This window comes from Staurois parvus, unplaced genomic scaffold, assembly GCF_062004578.1.
Source record: "Staurois parvus isolate SC_StPar_1 unplaced genomic scaffold, SC_StPar_1.0 ptg000175l, whole genome shotgun sequence".
Taxonomy (NCBI): Eukaryota; Metazoa; Chordata; class Amphibia; order Anura; family Ranidae; genus Staurois; species Staurois parvus.
Window position 1 is genome coordinate 158,278 of NW_028317971.1, and position 18,172 is coordinate 176,449.

The window sequence follows — 18,172 nt, forward strand, 5'->3', positions numbered from 1 at the left end:
TTCTGGGTTTCGGTCCCTGCGAGCGTCGGGACGTACGGGACGTACGGGGGACGGAATCGGCGGGAAATGAAAAAATTTTAAAAGTGACATTCACTCAATACACTAAAATCACATAGTAAAACATTACTGTATCACAGCATTTCACATTCATTTTGTCCCTACTGCTTTGTCCTGTGCCTGCATTTTTACTGTTCTTTCTAACTGGAAACTGAGAAAAGTCCATGGCGTCCAAAAAGCGTCCCTTTAGGTCAAAAGTAGTTTTAGACCAGCTAGAGAACAGCGATAGTAAATTAGAACCACTTGCAGAATTGAGTGATAATGATTCATGGGGAAATTCATCAAACACTGAAAACGATTTTGCGACTAAGCTCAGTGATGTGCGAACTTGGCGCACTATTTCAAATTTCAGTGTTTTTGGTTTGATTACATTATTGAATTACATTTATTATTATATTATTATTTTTTATGATTATTTATTATATTATAATTTATGATTTAGTGTTTCAAATTTTATCATACCCGGGATGTGTAGACTCTTGTTCGGACAGATTTCAGTGAGTTATTCCTGAGAATTACAGGCTACAATAAAAAAAAACATATTTCCATGCAAAAAAATGTACCGCTTTGAGCACAGAAATATTGACATAAATCATACCGATAGGGAGGTTAAGAGCTGCTGCTTTTAGGTATGGTTAAACCTCCCTCTCATGAATGTGAAAGAATCACGCTCAGGATAGAAACGTTTTGACCGTCGACTGCGGGAAAACACAAAATGCTGTAAAAATGCGGCAACCATGGTACTGCATTTTTACCGTGATTTGCGTATACCAGCGGCCTACAGTCTGAGTAGGCTTGTGTACATGAAGCCATTTATTGTTATTTTGTTGTTATATTTGCAACTTTTTATTCACTGATATTTATGCAGCTTGTATATTCTACCCAGCTCTACTTCTGTGGTGTTCACTAAAATAATTGTCAGTATTTATATTATTTAAAGGAATTGGGCATTTTTATTTTTCATTTTAAGTGCTGGTTCACACTCCTACTGTGCGAATCCCTCTGGGTGGCTATGTTAAGCTAAAGGCACCTCAAAAAGGTTCACAAAATGCAGTGCGATTGGGTGAATTGAATCGCATGGGTGCATGCACCTTTCCTGTGGGTGTGGTGCAATTTGCGGTGCGATGTGAGCCATACAAAATGAATGGCTGAAATCTCACTGCAAAGATTCGTATGTGATTTGAACAGGAATGCAGTATGATTCCTGTCTGAATCACATGGGGTTTCCCACACCACAGTAGTGTGAACCAGCCCTCATTTGGTACTTTATGTAAATTACAAAAAAATGGCCAAACAGGCAGGATTTTTAAATGCAGAAGAGACATGCTTTGTCTCTTCTGCATTAACCAGTCGCTGATCACCCGTAGTACATATATTGGATGTACCTGTATGTCACATGGCACACAAGGGGCGAACCCCTTGAAGCACGCACCATGCTGCTCCCACAACCACAGGACACAACAGATTGCAGCTCACAGTACCTGGCCACTTTGATTGGCCAGGGGATCATGTGATTTCATCACATGATTACAATGTCAACAAAGCTGTTATGAATAAATTGAATTCCTAATAGCAGTGATTCCTATAGTGATGCTGTTATTGGTCCACAGCTATCACATGGTACCTGGGCCAATCACAGCACCCTGTACCATGTGGTTAGCTGTAACCAATCACAGATCATTAGTAATCACAGATGTTATGAATGTAACTCATTCATGGAAGTGCAAAACATTGCTGTTACAGTGATCATCATTGTAACAGAAACTCAAAGTGAAAAAAAAAAGTAGCTCTGATCAGTGCCACATGAGTCGTGTGATGACATTTTCCTTAACTGGTGACAGTATGTACAAAATTGTGAAAAAAAAAACTAAAAAATTTTATTTAATTTGTTCATTTTTCAAAAATTGTGACAAAATATTACAACATCAAAAAACTCACCCTGCCTCTTACTCAATACCCCAAAATGTCTGATATCCAAAAAGGGGGCATTCGGGGGGGGGGGGGGCGGTATTTGTACTGTCCTGGCATTTTAAAGTGATACTAAAGGCATGATTTAAGAAGAAAAAAAATAACAAAAATATCATACTTACCTGCTTTGTGCAGTAGTTTTGCACACAGCAGCCCTGATCCTCCTCTTCTTGGGTCCCCCACCGGCACTCCTGGCCCCTTCCTCCTGTTGGATGCCCCCTTAGCAAGCAGCTATTAGGAGGGGCTGCTGCACAGAGAAGGTTTTTTTTACCTTCATGAATAGAATGCATGAAGGTAAAAAACCTTCAGCCTTTACAACCACTTTAAGTGCTCATGAAATGAGACATCAGACATCAGTACATCAGAACTAATCAATTTTAAAATATATATACCATAGTTTGTAGATGCTATAACTTTCACACAAACCAATTAGTATACACTTGGGGTTTTCTATTTTTCCCAAAGACATGTAGCAGAATACATTTTGACCTAAATTTATAAAGACATTTGATTTTCTTATTTTTATTGGATATGTTTTATAACAGAAAGTAGAAAATACTGTTTTTTGGTTTTTTTGCTTTCACAAAACGTTTAATGTTATGAATATTTTATCAGACAAAGATATCACAATTTTGGACAGTGAAATAAGAGCAGGTAAAATTGCAATAGCAATAGTATACAATCAAACTGAGCAACCCCCTAAGGGGCTTGTACTGTAACAGTGAACCATTGGCTGTTTATAAATTGGCCATTATAAATGTGGACTGGTGTCAATTGCAAGAAATGCAAATATACATTAAAGCCAAAACCTGCATGTTGACAACCTGCTTCTAGAGGGTCCTAATGCCACTCCAGTTAGTATTATGTAGCTTGTTGTGTCCAACTTTAAGTGTACAGTAATAACCAATATTGCAACAACAATAGACGAACATGGAAACTAAAAGAAAGAGAAAAACAGAAGGAAGAAGACAAGCAAGAGAAAGATGAAGGCAAGGACAGGAATAGTGACCAATCTTGGTGTCATCCCAGATATATTGACTTCTTGGGCCCAGGGTTCTCATATGATTTCAAACTGTTTAACCTTATCAAGGAGTACACTGACCGCTTTTTCTTGAAGCATTATCCAAGAGATTTTCCATCTTGTGGCTTTGAGGGAGACTTTTGGTGTCTTCCATGAGCAAGCAATAGTCAGTTTTGTCCCAAGAAGAATGAAGAAGGTAATTTCTGTTTGTTTTTGGGGACGTGCGGCCAACAACATGTTAAGTAAGGCAAACTGCAAGGTCTGAGGGGCCGCTATACCAGCAACCTTACGTTTTCCCCGGATCCTGTGGCAGGACCACCACACGTTGAGCATAGTACCTGTGAGTTCACATCCCCTAAAACAAAGTGGGGAGGCTGTAGGGTAAACTTTTGCTAATCTAGCAGGATTTAACGATCATCTGGCTATGAGTTTCAGGTTAGCCTCAATCAATGAGAAATTCAAAATACCCTTAAAAGAGTGAGAGAAGCCTCTATACCAGTCTTCTAAGTCCCATTCCTCCAACAGTTCACCCTCCCATTGCAGCATATAAGGGAGGTTGTTAGGATCCTTGGCAAGTGACTTGTAAATGATGGAGATCCCTCCTCTTTGCACTGCATTCTGGCCACACCACTGTTCATAAGGTGTGAGACAGGGAGGAGCTGGTTTCTTCATCCAAATCGAATGTAGAAAATTAGATATTTGGAGGAATCTAAATCATTCTCTTTTGGGACATTTCGAGTGAACTTACACAAAAATCCAAAGTTATAGGGCCTGTCAATTTGAAGAGGTGCCCAATCCTATACAGTCCTTCATCCAACCACAATTTAAAAGCCACGATGTTCATTCCTGTGGGAAAACGGGGATTATGAAAGAGATGAGCAAGGGGACTAAGGTGAGAGGAGATGGAGGGATGTTGTTTGAGAGAATCCTAGAGGCTCATAGAGTGAGAGAGGGTAGGGGCTAAAATTGAGGGATCTGCTTTTGGCTTCACTCCATAGTAGCAAATCTATAGTGTAAAGAGGTAGTGCCTGTCTTTCCATCGGTACCCAGTCCAGTTTTGGTCCCTTTGTGTAAGCTATGGATAATTGGGCCAGTTGCGCTGCACAATAGTGCCACATTAGGTTTGGCAGACCAAGTCCTCCTCGTGTCTTGTACCTCTCACAATGGAAATAGGTTTAGAGTAGTAGCCTTGTAAGCACACTTGTGCCAGAGGATTGGATTAGAGAGCTCTCAAGACTACAAGGAAATGGGGTCCAAATCCCTATCGGTCCAAAACTGAGAACAGGTATGGCCAAGATACAGAATCAAAGGATTTTTTGGAGATCAATGGATAAAAGGAACCCTTCTTGGGGGGGCGGGGGGGCACCATCCCAACCTGATCTCAGCAAAGATATTATGTCTATTGCCCTGCAGATTTGGTCTGAGCCTTGGCAATCTGGGATTAAACCCACTTGGCCATTATTTTAGTCATTATTTTGAGATCATTGTTTATGAGAGAAATAGGCCTATAGTTACTGAAATCTCAAGGGTTTTTTCCAGGTTTGGGGATCACAATATTATAGGCGGTGTTCAGAGAAGCTTCCGCTGCTCCTCACTCCCTGAGAGAGTTAAAGAAATAGGACATATATGGGGTCAGGGTGGTGCCAAAAGATTTATAATAAATGACTGACAGGCTATCCAAGCCTGGGGCCGAACCCTTCTTCAAGTGTTTGATTACATCCAAAATTTCCTCCTCCGTAAATGTAATTTCAAGAAGATTACGGCGGTGTTGCGCTAGAAAAAAACACAGTTTTTTTTTTTTTACAAAATGTTTAGTCTTTTTTATAAAAAATAAAAACCAGTGGTGATCAAATACTACCAAAAGAAAACTCTATTTGTGTGAAAAAAATTATATTAATTTCATTTGTGTTCAGTGTTGCAAGATCGTGCAATCGCCAGATAAAGTAGTGCAGTGCCGAAAAGCAAAAAAATGGCCTAGTCATGAAGGGGGAAAGACCTTTCGGAGCTCAAGTGGTTAAACTTACCTACCTGCCTGTCTGCCTCTGTAGCACACTGTAGAAATTTGGTAATGCCGAAGCCTACTGGACTCCCACACAAGCATAGGAGTGATGTCATATCGATCTGGCCAATGAAAGCGGCTGGTGCTCGATACCCAGAAGTTGGCAGTTCAAAGATGTGAGCAGCCAGCTGGAAGCTTCAGGATGTGCTATCACTTGAGCCAAGGTGAGTATATATATATGAAAGAGATGCAGCGCAATGTTCCTATACATCAATTAAAAAAAAATTAATGAAGTCCATAAATAAAATAAATAGTCCTTCACCAAAAAAACAAAAATAAATTAATATTGAACGTAATATTCTGTGCCAAAATTATCAATAGTCCTTCACCACTTTAACAGAATCCTATGTAGTCTCTCTTTGTCTTCCAATTCTTTAATAATTATCTCTCTCATCATCTGATGCAAAATATGTTCTCACCTTTAAATTTGGACCCCAATCTAAATCAAGGTCACACTGGCAAAATTAAATCAATCCCAGGGAATATCTCAGAGAATTCTACTTCCTTCTTCTCTTCCTCCTTCTTCCTCCTCTTCCATCTCACAAGTACAGGCGCATGCAAACTAAAAAAAAATAATATATATAGTACTTTCCTTACCCAAATGATCTATTTATATATATCCAAGAAATGCACACACATTATTATTATGCATGCAGGTAAACAAATATGTACCTTCAGAATCAGGAACAGTGCAAACACATACGTGTGCTCTGCTATCACTAGCTCCTCACCTCCTATAGAGGACCCTATTTGTATATATCAAGGTCACATAAACTTTTGATAAATCCTCCACCACCACATCTCTTTGCCTTTTTTTCAAAACTCTCCTCCTCCTGCAGTGAGCAAGCACAGGTTAGATCACACGCCAATACAGAAATAGGACCAATAGTGCTCTCTGCTTAAAAGACTCAGTTAAAACCATCCAAATGCTACTCACATTATAGAAGCACTCATAGTGCTATGATATAAACCATAAAACCATATCAAGGGATCATTCACTATTGACAAAAAACGCCCAGGACATTACTCATCTTGAGGAAAGATTGCAGCATGGCTCCGCCCCTATACATGTTACGCCCTCAAGGCTTCTTCAGTCAAGGTGAGTATAGTTCCACTCAGGGCCATCTTTAACGTGGGGCAAAAGTTTCAGCCTTAATTCCGCCACCTCCGGCATTGCTCACTTCTGACACTTGTAAATACAGAAGCACTGCTTCTATATTTACAAGTGGCAGCTCTCCTCTCCCGGTGGGCTCTCAGAACCCTCCCTGCTCTACACATCGATCTCCATAGGAGAGCACAGGAGGAAGGGGGCAGGGAATCCACACAGGCAAAAGCTCCTCCTCACTGGCAGCCTGCACAGACACACTGTAAGTACTCCTCTGCAACCCCACTCTGAAAATTTAGTGTGTGTGTTTCTGAGTGTGTGTGTATGTGTGTGTCTGAGTATGTGTGTGTTTCTGAATGTGTGTCTGCGTGTGTGTGTATGTGTGTGTCTGAGTATGTGTGTGTTTCTGAGTGTGTGTGTGTATGTATGTGTGTCTGCGTGTGTGTGTATGTGTGTGTCTGAGTGTGTGTGTATGTGTGTGTCTGTATGTGTGTCTGCGTGTGTGTGTGTGTGTGTGTATGTGTGTCTGCGTGTGTGTGTATGTGTGTGTCTGAGTGTATGTGTGTGTGTGTCTGAGTGTGTGTGTGTATGTGTGTTTCTGAGTGTGTGTGTGTGCATGCCTGACTGTGTATGTGTGTGTCTGTGTGTGTGTTTCTCTGTATGTGTGTTTTTGGTGGGTGAGCACCAAAATGAAATCTGTTTGGAAAAGAGCTTTGTACTTGTGTGTTTGGGGGGGGGGGGACTTGGATGTACAGAGCACACCCCTCAACTCAGCACTCTGTACACAGTGTACCTCTCAATCCTGCACTCTGTACATAGGGCACCCCTCAACCCTGAACTCCATACACTGTGCACCCCTCAATCCTGCACTCCGTGCACAGTGCACCCCTCAACCCTGCACTATGTACATAGCGCATCCCTCAATCCTGCACTCTATACAAAGTGCACCCCTCAACCCTGCACTCTGTACATAGCTCACCCCTCAACCTTGCACTCCCTATACAGCGCACCTCTCAACCCTGCACTCCGTACATAGCGCACCCGTCAACCCTGAACTCCGTACACAGGGAACCCCTCAATCCTGCACTCCGTACACAGAGCACCCCTCAACCCTGCACTCCATACATAGAGCACCCTCAACCCTGCACTCTCTACATAGCACACCCCTTAATCCTGCACTTTGTAAACATTCAAGAAATGTTTGCCCAGGGTCCAATCAATATTAAAGATGGCCCTGGTTCCACTTTAAGCATTTTAAAAAAAATCGCTGCTCCTGGCCGAATAAAAAAAAATGTTTGCTTTAATACATGTTCCCCAGGGCAGTGTGTGGATTTCACAAACCTGAAAACTTTATTTAAGAGAATTATGGGATCACAGCTGTAATATGTAATCCAAAACAGAACTAGCTGTTGAAGATGAGGTAACACTGACATTGACATTTATATTGCCCCTTTCGTGGGAGTACAACACTATCCAGCTGCTTAAAATCCATAATTAGTAAATTTAGTAAATAGGATGACATGTTCAAAAGGCTGAAATCTGTTTTGATAAATATCTGTCACCAGAAATGCAAAATACAGATTGAAACAAGTGCAACATAAATGGCAGTAATAAACATTTGAAACATCAGATGATCAGACAGTGTGCAGATTTTTGCATAGTTTGTACCAAAGTTTTAAACTAGATCATTGCAAGATCTGTAAGCTGAACATAAATACATGGTACACACCCTTGCATCCTCCTCTTGTCTGATTTCCTGGTGACTACACTTTGTTTGGGAATATTTGACAGTACTTGTTTGGTGCAGAGAACATTGATGAGAGGCTGGAGTGAGGCGTGGGAGGGTTGGGAGTGCCTGCCTCTTTCTCCAGTGTCTTAGAGCCATCTGAGCCAGCTGCACACTGGCAGCTCACCACCCTGCATCTACAATCCCAGCACTGCTGGAAAGGACATCAGTCTTCCCTGGGACAATCATAACACCCATAGGATTTAAACATGATTTTTCTCCTTGGATTCTGCTTTTGTGTTTCCACTTCCCTGGGAGATAAAGGGGCTGAAATCACTGACAACAACCTGTTAGAGTTTTCATTAGTAAATGGCATAGAGGAAAAAGTGAGTACTCCATGCTTTGCTATTTCTTATCTTAACTTTTATCATGAGGATTAAGGACACTTTTATGATAGCCACACATGTATCAGTCTGATCATTCAATCGATCATTTGATGTGACTAAACCAATTAAATCAAATAAAAATCACAAACCAAAGTCCCTCTATTTGATCAATTTGGAGATTTCCTGATTGATCTTGAATCTGCATCATCAATTGCCTATGGTATAGGTTATGGTATAACCAAATGCAATACAGAGTAATTATACAATAGATTTTAATTGTTACATTTATTACTTCAGGATCATATTTTGGATTGATATTTTTAGCTGATTACAAGTCTGGAACAATACCGTTTGATATTTCAGTTGATGATGAATTGCTCATACAAAGATCAATAACACATCACTATGTGTATGGCCACAGTCTTATACCTGGCCAGCCAGTAATATAAATGTAAGGAGTTGAAATTCAATGTTCTGTTGTAAGGTGTTCTACAATGGGCATGGATTGTGTTAGGTATTCATCAACTACTTTGTTTCTTCAGGTTATATTTTCTGATGCTAACTGTTCGGAGATGATGTTGGAGTTAGTCATTGCACAGACTTGTATGGGCTTATGTAACAGTCATGATTCATTAGAAGGAAGGAATGAATGCAGAATAATGTATTCTTTGCTGTGTGCTCCGTTGGCTTTTTACTTAGATCAAAGCCTTCACTGCAGCGTATGGGGCAACCTTACATCCAATGTACTTGCATAGCAGAAACCTATTTAAATAGTTGTAGTGATCATCAAGTGTGTCTGAAATGAAATTCGTTTTGAGTTCTATAACATATTCTTTACTTGCTTGCACTAGGAATATACTTTCTGGGATGTGAAATGTAGGAACATAGACATGATCTACTACTGTGCCTGCTATCAGACTCCAGAAAATGTTATAGCCCATTGCAATTATTTTCCCTTTATTAAATGTGTCCTATTTTATAATATGAACATCTGTTAATGACCATATGACCTTATATACTACAGTGTAAGGATATAGTATCCAACACAGAGTGGTAACTGTGAGGATATATACAACGCTTCCAAGTGCCACGTCCTGTTCAAATCATTGGGAAAGAAAGAGGGCCATTGAGTGGACTTTATGGGCACTACAACAGTATTAATTCAAATTATTGCTTTATTGAATAAATAAATCATTTTCATTAATACTGTTGTAGTTGCCATAAAGGCCGCTCAATGGCCCTGTTTCTTTCCTTATATACTACAGCGCTTAGATGTGCACTCTAGACAAGCATGGAATATTTACTCATAAGTTGACATATGGAATACAACATATCTATTGCATAGCTCTAATTTGTAGACTGGCATTCAGCTATACAGCTGGCTAGCTGATGATCCTGATCTTTGTAGCTGCTAGTATCTTTGACTGAGGAAAACTGAATCTCAGGCTGTCAAAGTGCGTGCATTGTGTTTACTGGTTGATGCACTGCCTTACCTTTAGACTCCATGGACATTGGGCACTTTAATAATGCTGGTAGCGTTAGCTGTGTAAAGTCACGTTAAAAATGCAAGTTTTTCAGCATTTTTTAGCATTTTTGCATTAGCTTTTAGCTGCGTTTTTCCATGTCTGCAAGAAAATAATTTTTTTGCTCAAAAAACATCCAAAATGCTGGTTTGCCACGTTTTTCAGCGTTAGAGCGTTTTTACAGCTGAAAAAACTCTTCTAGAAACCCACTAGGTTTTTTTCCCAGCCAAAAAACTCCCCAGCCAAAAAACTCTGATTACAGCCTACATGTCCATGGACACATAGGATAACATGCTGGCGAGTTTACTGGCCAAAAGCCAAAAACAGCAGCTGTAAAATCGTCCAGTGTGCATGAGGCCTTAAACCCACTGCAAACACATAGCTGAACATGAGAATCTAATGATCAGAGGCTGCACTCTATTCAAAAGCATATTTGAGAAGCTTGCTGTGTCTGGCTTTAAGAAATATATATATATATATACTGTATAGACATACATATACAGTGAATTCATATTTTTTTTCTTTAAAGATGATTTTAGTTTAAATTGATTTATCAGAATTTGGATTTCCACTGAATGAAGTCAATTCACAGTAGGTGAAAATATTCCATGGTATTTTGCCTCCATGTAGTGTGCGCAATTTCTCTGCTTGCTGAGCTCTTTCCCATAATACTCTGTATGTGTTCCAACCCTCTAATATGTCCTCCATTCCATTACAGCAGTCAATCATCAAAGGGAAATGAAGTTTGGTCTATATGTAATGGGATGTTAATCTGACCCCTAGGCTATGTAATTTGTATACAGAACTGAATGGCTTAGAAGAGTGACACATCCTACCTCTATCTCCCTTCCAGGCTGCCTGTTCACATGCTCCCTGTGAAGTTTCAATTAGAGAAAGGAAGTCTGGAAGTAAACAATTTCTGTTGATAACAATGTTTTCTGAGTCCTGTGTCATAGGTGTATTAAATGTTTGAAAAACAAATGTGTTTAGATGATATACAGGCCTCATTCAAATGCGTACTTAAGCATACACCCATGGCAAGGGTCAAGTTTGCCTGCAGGGGGATGCACAGGTGTTTCCTGCATCTCAATGCAAGCAGTCCCATTTATGTCAGTTAGGATGCAGTGGCTGCATGGACACAGCTGCTGCTCCCAATTTGACATCCTTGTGGGTGCGAGTCTGTGTCTCTAAATGTACACTGTCAGCATTAGGAGTCACACACTCGCACCATGGATATCAGATTGAGAGTAGAGGATGTATACTTGCAGCCAGTGCATCATAATTGACATGAATGGGACTGCCTGCATGGAGATGCATGGAGCACCTATTCATCCCTGTAAGGGATCCTGTAAAATGGCCCTTGCATGGTTGTACAGTTAGGTATGCCCGTATGAACAAGGTCTATTATCATCCATTTAAAAATATCCAAACAATAATAAAATAACCTAGATTAAAAAGCATTAGAGTATGCCTGTAGTGAGGAACTATGGAAGCTGCCATTGCTGACTTCTTAATTTTAGAGGAAATAGTTTATTGGCTGTCATTAAGATCATGTGGCTTCAACGCTTTTTTAGATCATTGACTTAAAACAGATCAATAATCTTGGCTTTGCTTTCTTGATTTGTAGATGGCCATAGTTGGTCAATGGCACCACCTGCCTCTTTGTGGTGGGGCCCTGGGAGATGTCATTTAGTGCGAGTAAGCAATAGGATCAAACATGTCTGTTGGTCAGTAGGATTTTATTATTCCAGATTGTGATAAGTCCTCACCCACCCCCAGGCCCCCACAACCCTTGAGCCAGGGTTGTGGAGAAGAGACCCTTGTCTTCATCAACATTGTAACTAGGTGCTTTGTCAAAGGGGTCCCACATGTTCAGGGTATGAAGCTTGGTTTGGTTTGGTTTTGGGGTCATGCGTGGCCCCCCATCTTTCCTGGCCTGGGAGGCCAGATAAGGGTCTGATATAAATTTTTTTGAGGGGGACCCCAATATTTTGTTTTTGCTTTTTTCATGCAGTTCCCCCAAATTAGGCATAACGGTCTGGTATGTATTCTTAGGGGGAACACGATACTTTTTTTGTATATAGGTCCACCATTAACATCTATATTAGATTCTCATTTAGAATAAGGTTCTGGTGTAGATGAAGGGAATCCCTGGCTATTTGTGTACAAACAGAAGAAAAGCAGTCAATGCTGTCATTAGCTGGCAATTTTTTTCTTTGAAAATGTCAGTTTTGCTGGGGTAGGTTGTATACATTATACAGATGCTCAACTTTAATGATGAAATTTGTCCATGTCCATATTTGATCAGTTATGTAACCCACCCATCCCCTGCCCCCTTTTTTTCAGTTGTCATTGGAGAATGCCTGGCTGACAGTTGAATGGGTGGGGAATCCTGTTTGTTAGAAACTGTCGACCGTGGCTCCTTAGGTGCCCTGTGGAAGCTGTCATATTTAGTAGCAGTAGTAATACTGTTAATGAGGTAGCTGCTATATTTAGTAGATGTAATAATAATATTTTTTTTTCATTTGACACAAGCTTTAACACTGGTGAAGGTAGTACCTACATCGTTGCATGCCCTGGTGCATTTTAGGGAGGAGCACAAGGATTTTGGCTAAATTGATTTCTCTGCGAAAATGCACTAGAATTAGTATCTAGTTCTGCCATACATGCTGCTTAGGCAAAATCTGTTTGCAAAAAAATCTGCCTTTAAAATAACTTTATAAATAATTTTTATTTGCAAGCCCTGAAAGCGAACCTTAGTAACCAGTTAGTGAATAGTGTGCCACAACCAAACATGTGGATTATAGTAACAAGGTTCAGTACAGAGAAACCTGTCACTGGTGACATTAATTAAATAGTGACATTAAATGAAAGTAATTTAAATCAAGTCCTCTAAAAAAAGAGTAATGACTATGAAAACATAGACAAGAAATAGCAGTCTTGACAAATACATGGGCAACAAATCAGCAATTGTTACAATACGCAATATACAATATCCAGTTTTTGAAAAACCAGGTGTATTTATGCTCCTGGTGAAGTGATAGTCAAAGAGTGTCAGAAAGCTTCTACATCAAGACTGTTACACTTGGGGTTTTGTTCTCCCATGGTCTAAGCCTACAGTGTATGTCTTGAGAAATGGTGTCATGTTTATAATAAAGATGTAATAAATTGCTTTTATATATATTTCCTGTTTTTAAATTGTTTTTGGTGGCGGGAAGTTCCATACACCCATGAAACAATTTATTGGATAGGCTATTTCTGGGATCTTGTCACCCTAGTTGCCTCCAATCACACCAGTTATCTTCTGTTATGAAAATATATGGTCATCAATATGCCTTGTATCATTATAAATTAGACATAAATAGAATATACTAAAGCTGAAAGCACACATTGTATTGTATATTATATCCATAATCTAACCTATTTTTAAACAAGCAAAAGTGGGAAAGTGCCTGGAGAATAAGTTTTAAATTGGTAACAAGACTAGAAAGTTTTAGAAAACATTCCCTAGACTGTACTCTTAACTCATATCAGTATCTAGGAATGAAGTTTGGGTTTGCCACCACCATGGGTTCTTGACAAATTCCTGGGATTCACAAACTTTCTTGAAAACTTGGCATGCTCTTCACAAGAAATAAGGACCAACCTAGCCATTGACTTAAAAGAGACAATAATTATAAAAAATAGATAATTCAGCACCCTTTCTATAAAGGGTTGGCCCATAGAGGCCATATTGTTAGTGTTGTTCGAGCTGTTAGGGGGAGCTAATCATTCTGTGTATTTTTCTTGGCATTGGCACATGTTCCCCATGACAGTATCTGGCTACCCATCCATTTTTTTTTTTGACAATAGCATGCTTGTTAACCCTAAAAAAGGTCAGAACTGAGTAATAGGATTTGACTCCTATAGATGTCAGTGGGATTCCCTGCAACGTTTATGAACTTCAAAAATTATTCACAAAACGGTTTGCTAACTGAAAACAGATTTGTCAATCCCTAGTGATTACCACCTCATGTGCCTCAAATCAATACTCTTTTTTAAATTTTACTTTTGGATAGAGTGGGGAAATGTAGAAACCCTTTTCAGGTTTTTATTATGGTCTGTATCCCTTCTGGGGAGATTTACCCATCTAATTAACCTGGTGACCACTGTCAATGAAAGTGTTGGGAAATCCAAAATTTTACAGTTGTCATTGCAACAGGAATAGAAAGACAACTGCATCACTCTCACTCAGGGGCACCTGGGCCAAGGGGGAAGGTTGGTGATAGCCCCCCAGGCCGCTCTGATGCCACTATGAGGGGGCCCAAGAGGCCGGACTGTGGCTCCCCAGCGGCTGCAGGGCTCTGAGCTTAGAGAGTCTCTCTCTCACAGAGTCAGCACTGACAGTCCCCCCCGCATGGACCGGAGAGGAGAGAGAGAGCTGGTTATGCTCCTCCTCCTCCCACCCTCTCCTCTTGTGTCTTTCTTGCCCACACTCCCCGCCAGTCTTGTACCTCAGAAAAAAAGATGTGGGGGTGGAAGGTTTGAAGCCCAGAAGAGGAAAGGTGCAGCCTGCTGATACATCCATCCATTGTGAAGTCTCCCTCCTCCCTTCTCTGTCTTGCTTCCCAATGAGTACTCTATTGTAAGGACTATGATGTAAGGGTTGTTCTGTGGTCTTTCTTTCTTTCCTTTCTTCCTTTCCTTACTTTCTCTCCCATCTTAATATGTTTCTATGCATTTGTTTATAAGGCCAGCCACAGATGGATCAAAATTCGGCCGCTTCAAAGCAGTGTAATTACCTTGTACAGCATGGCAGGAGTGTGAGAGGAAGAAGCATTAGAAGGTGCCAATCAATTCATGTGTTGACAAAGAAGCATGCTGATAGGAGAAGAAAGCAGATCAGAGAGATGAAATCATCACTGTGCTGCTTCTCCTTTCACTGTCCTGTCATGACTGGAGTGGGTCCAGGGCAACCTGGGCTCAGAGGAAGCAGGTTGAATGATTCTGGCTATCAGACTGACAATTTCTAGTAGCAGAACAAAAGTACTGCAAGTAAACACTGGATTAAATATGAATATTGCAACTAAAGTTGGTTTTATTATTTTTAGCCTTTAATAGAACATTCATTTTTAACTTGGTTTTTTGGCTGGAGATAAGCTTTAAAATATTTGTATCTTACATTATATATTTGTACTCAGTCCTGTGGGACATGGTGACTTTTTGTAAACTCAAAATATTCCCACTATTTCAAAGGCACAGTTACAGTTCATAAATATTAAAGTAAAAGCTCAGGAAACTGTGGAAATTAGCAAATGTTTACAAAATGGAAAAGTTTCAAGTCCCCAGCCTTACTGCAGAGGCCTATATAATGTTATTATTTGACATTTCTATACCATTAGTAATATATTTAACAACAAATTATCACAAGGGCAATAAATACATTCTATCTGGTATAATGGTTTTAAAGATGTACTAAAACAGAAAAATATATATTTGTTAATATTAATTTAATTACATAAATCTAAATAACCTATTCAGGTATGCCTAGGGAGGCATTGGGGTTGATTTACTAATGGCAAATATGTTCTTTATGTTGCAAGGGAATTTTCACTCTTCAAGAGAATTTTCTCTTAGCTTTGTGAATGAGGTGAAGGTCTGATGACTTCCGACATCTAATCATGTGCAAGCAAAAATGCAGCTTTTTTTCTGTTTCCTTGCATGTAATTGGGTATTCTTTGAAGGGTGATTTTTCACCCCATTCGCTAAGCTAAGGGAAAATCCGATTAGAAAGTGAACAGCCTTTTTTCCTGAAGTAAATCAACCCTATTATGTCTAAATCTGGTCTTGCCAATTTGGATACTGCTGGATGCATGGATGCCTTATTTTACAACAGTACAGTAAAGGCAGCTTTCTTTTGTAACCATAATCTATGACAACAGTGTAATATTACTGCCAGTGCAACATATACTAATAAGAACAATCAAACAACAAACATTGCCTAATAATGTGGCTCAATATCACTAAACGCCGCAGCACGCACTTTGCTCTGGCTAAAAGACAAGATGTACCCATAAAATGGAAGCAGGGGCTCCTTGAAAGGTAGGGCTAATAGGGTGCCCTTTGTTCTGCCCTGCCCTTGGTTGTTTCAGTAAGGCTGATGGCACACTAGGGATTTAGGATTGCTAACAAGAACAAAGAAATTGCTTACCTGTTTCTATGTGTTGCTCCCTTAACGGCGGGATAAACAAGGCATTGCTTCCTCAGTATTGAGAATTAATTTAGCTGAGGAATGTCACTCCCTGGTGGGGATGCTTCACACTTCCACCATTTGTGGAAGAGATCCATGCAAAGAGTCTTTATTGTGCCATGGCCTTAAAGCAGTAGCCCAAATTATGGCCATATGCAATTCAATGAACAATCAATAACTTTTCCAATTAATGTCTTCTGAAATAAATAATTTATCTATAGATGACAACCTATTTGATCACACACAGGGAAGCTGATTTCAATAAGATAACATTATAGTTTATCTTATCAAAACCATAACTCTGTTTTTACCATGGTATCTCAAATCTGATTGGTTGAAATATGATCATATTCATGAACAAATTATCAGCGATCGATGCTAAATAACCAAGAATTTTCCACCCTGACCGATCAAAACGGATCTAAACTAAGTCCAATTAATCAAAAAGGAAGTTACTGCTATCAGTTTGTTGGTTGTTTGAATCACTTGGATTGATTTGCAGAATGATCAGACAAAAAACAAAATCAAAGCTCATATGGCCAGCTTTATAGAAATAGTAATGGGCTCTACTGTATGATCTTTACTTTACTATACTCCACACTATGCTCAGGCTGAGCATAGGCAGAGATGCCTTTGTAGGGCATGTAGCATTTTAAAGGATACTGCCTGTCTAAGTTTTGATTTTTTTTTTTTAGATACTGCCATCAGGGAAGTTTGTTGGGAGCATTTCAACAAATAAAGGGCTGGTAAATTCAGTAAGTTAAAAAGTTAAATCAGAACTTCCCTGCAGCTGAGCACCACTAACCAAAAACCCTGTTTAATTCATTTTTAATATTCAGAGCAATCTCACCTATCCATCCATGTCTCCATGCTTTATTTTACTGAGAAATCACACTGAAAAACAACCCCCTAAAGTTTCTGGCCATCTTGAGTAAGGGCAGAAGATTCATGTAGCATTTACCTCCTGTAAACCATTTTCCCTTAGCTCAGGCATGCAGAAAAGAGGGTGAGCTTAGCTAAGAAAACCCCTCCTCCCCTCCTGAGGACTCCTGGGATGTATGACATCATTTGCCTAGGCATAAACCAAGAAGCAACTGAATAAATGTAAAAAAAAAAGTTTAAAACGTTTATACTTACACAATGAGCATATGGTGCAAACCTAAAGTAAAGAACATGGAATATAACCAGTAAGCAATAAATCATGATAAGTCCATATACAGTCCATAAATAACTAAAACGTCCATAGGAAACACCTAAAGGCAGCTCCACCAAGAGACTGGAATATACAGTTGCAAGAAAAAGTATGTGAACCCCTTGGGATTACATGGAGTTTTGCATGAATTGGGCATAAAATGTGCTCTGAACGTCATCTAAGTCACAACAATAGAAGAACACAGTCTGCTGAACATAATACTACACAAACATTAGATGTTGCCATGGTTTAATTGCACATAACATGTAAACATTCACAGTGCAGGGAGGAAAAAGTATGTGAACCTTTGGAGTTAATAACTGGTTGACCCTCCTTTGGCAGCAATAACCTCAACCAAACGTTTTCTGTAGTTGGAGATCAGACCTGCACAACGATCTGGAGTAATTTTGGACCACTCCTCTTCACAAAACTGTTTCAGTGTAGCAATATTCTTGGGATGTCTGGTGTGAATCGCTCTCTTAAGGTCATGCCACAGCATTTCAATCGGGTTGAGGTCAGGACTCTGACTGGGCCACTCCAGAAGGCGTAATCTGTGCTGTTGCAGCCATTGTTTTGTTGAATTACTTGTATGCTTTGGGTCATTGTCCTGTTGCATCACCCATCCTCTGCGGAGCTTCAGTTGGCGGACAGATGGTCGTACGTTTTCCTGCAAAATGTCTTGATAAACTCTGGAATTCATCTTTCCATCAATGACAACAATCCGTCCAGGCCCTGAGGCAGCAAAGCAGCCCCAAACCATGATGCTCCCTCCGCCATGTTTTACAGTGGGGATGAGGTTTTGATGTTGGTGTGCTGTGCCTTTTTTTCTCCACACATAGTGTTGTGTGTTCTTCCCAAACAACTCAATCTCGGTTTCATCTGTCCACAGTATATTTTGCCAGTAGT

At 39.8% G+C, this 18,172-nt stretch overlaps 1 protein-coding gene across 2 annotated transcripts in view; it reads left to right on the plus strand.

The window, feature by feature from the left end:
- The first annotated feature begins 8,027 nt into the window (after nucleotides 1-8,027).
- The window catches only part of LOC149462364 (inter-alpha-trypsin inhibitor heavy chain H5-like), a 127,506-nt gene continuing 117,361 nt past the window's right edge, over nucleotides 8,028-18,172 (plus strand). For both annotated transcript variants that reach the window (XM_089676859.1, XM_089676860.1), the window contains exon 1: nucleotides 8,028-8,322. In XM_089676859.1, the coding sequence (XP_089532985.1) occupies nucleotides 8,206-8,322 (117 nt within the window). In that variant the 5' untranslated portion in view covers nucleotides 8,028-8,205. The remainder of the gene's footprint in view (nucleotides 8,323-18,172) is intronic.